The following is a 1,504-nucleotide window of genomic DNA, read 5'->3' as shown; positions in this document are numbered from 1 at the left end:
CTTGCTTAGCCTCATTTAGCATCTTTCTTTGCAACGTCCTGCTCTCCCTCCACCTTCTTCTTACCTAATTCTTCTTGTGACATCTTACTCATTTCTTTACCTGTTCTACCCTACGCTCATTTCCTTTTTCACTCTATGAATGTTTTTCACCTTGTGTCTCTCTTTCTTTAATTCTTGATCATGTTTTGGTACACTTACTAGTCTCCTCTGTCTTCTCCATTCTCTTCTCTCATACATGATTTAGATTGTGACTTTATTCCATGGAAATAAAGACAATCTGGTGCACCTAATATACTTCCCCACAGGCATTTATCACACACATACACGCAAGTAAAATATTTTTATAAAGACTTCAATACCTGACATTTAGGCAGTGCCACACCCAAGTCTCTGGGAAAAATGTACGTCTCCGCTTCTCTGCTCTGCAACCAAAACACAAGCTGACATCAATAAAAGGCCTCAGCTGCACACAATAAAACAACACCCTAATTGCAAAATGTATTATTCTGAATTCCACACTGACATCGCCTCAGTCACGTCATGTGTTTAATGTTCATCACTAGAAAGAGAAGCATTCACAGCACTGAGAAATGTAGACCTAAAATAAGGACAAACAAACAAAGCAAATTTCTTTTGTCATGTTTTTTTCTGCTTGTCTGTTACTCATTTTGGAGACCTTATTTAACACATGCATGACATATACAGAAATGTGTATTACTAGTTTATCATTCCTGGGATCATGAAGTAATTTTTGCTCTCTTACAGACTTGGTTGACTGCTTTCAGAAAAGTACATGCCCATATAACTGTGTGTGGTCCAGTCAATTTTCATCACTGGTTTTACTAAGCAGCCGATATGTGCACATCAACAACTGAAAATCCTTGAGAAAAACAAGAAATCCAACCCAGCTCATTCTCTATTAAGGCATAAACACAGATCATTATCTTTGTGGAAAATTATATTCAATAACTTGTTTTAGTAGACATAAGAAAATATGGACCATCAGAGCTTTTAACCATTTGGAGAATTTTTCATTTAAGACAACCTTTCTAAAAGACATAAGACAATATTTGGATTTTTATGCACACTGGAGTGGTTACTTGATGCCCGAAGACATCTCTGCAGTTGGTCCTTTACCTGGTCATCGGGCGAGAGTGCATGGCAGCCACTAAAGTGGAAGTGTGTGGCTGAAAGGCAGGAACAGCCTCATCTGTATACATGCCTCCACTCTGGCGGTGGTTTAAACTCACCACATCTGTCATCACAACCAGCCCTGTTTCCTGTGTTCAACATACAGAGAAATAAAAACATACACACACTACGATTATTATTTTTTAATTCCTGTACAGTGACTATGGTCTTTAACTAAGTGTGTGTTCTCACTGTGAAAGCGAAGCGTGCGTCTTTGATAATGTCCCAGTGCCATGGGAACACAGAGGACCGCCTGCGTCTCTTTGAAGACAGCCCAGGCCACCAGAAGTGTCCCTCGTCTTTGGGAATGCCG

At 39.6% G+C, this 1,504-nt stretch overlaps 1 protein-coding gene across 1 annotated transcript in view; it reads right to left on the bottom strand.

The window, feature by feature from the left end:
* cpamd8 (C3 and PZP like alpha-2-macroglobulin domain containing 8) overlaps positions 1 to 1,504 on the bottom strand; it is a 42,168-nt gene that overhangs the window by 30,563 nt on the left and 10,101 nt on the right. The window contains 3 exon segments of the mRNA XM_020607036.1: positions 360 to 422; positions 1,138 to 1,280; positions 1,384 to 1,504. The exon segment at positions 1,384 to 1,504 is cut by the window's right edge and continues 34 nt beyond it. Coding sequence (XP_020462692.1) covers positions 360 to 422; positions 1,138 to 1,280; positions 1,384 to 1,504 — 327 coding nt within the window.

Source organism: Monopterus albus, unplaced genomic scaffold (assembly GCF_001952655.1).
Source record: "Monopterus albus unplaced genomic scaffold, M_albus_1.0 scaffold83.1, whole genome shotgun sequence".
Classification (NCBI taxonomy): Eukaryota; Metazoa; Chordata; class Actinopteri; order Synbranchiformes; family Synbranchidae; genus Monopterus; species Monopterus albus.
The sequence above is the reverse complement of the archived record's forward strand: the minus strand, read 5'-3'. Positions and strand labels throughout refer to the sequence as shown.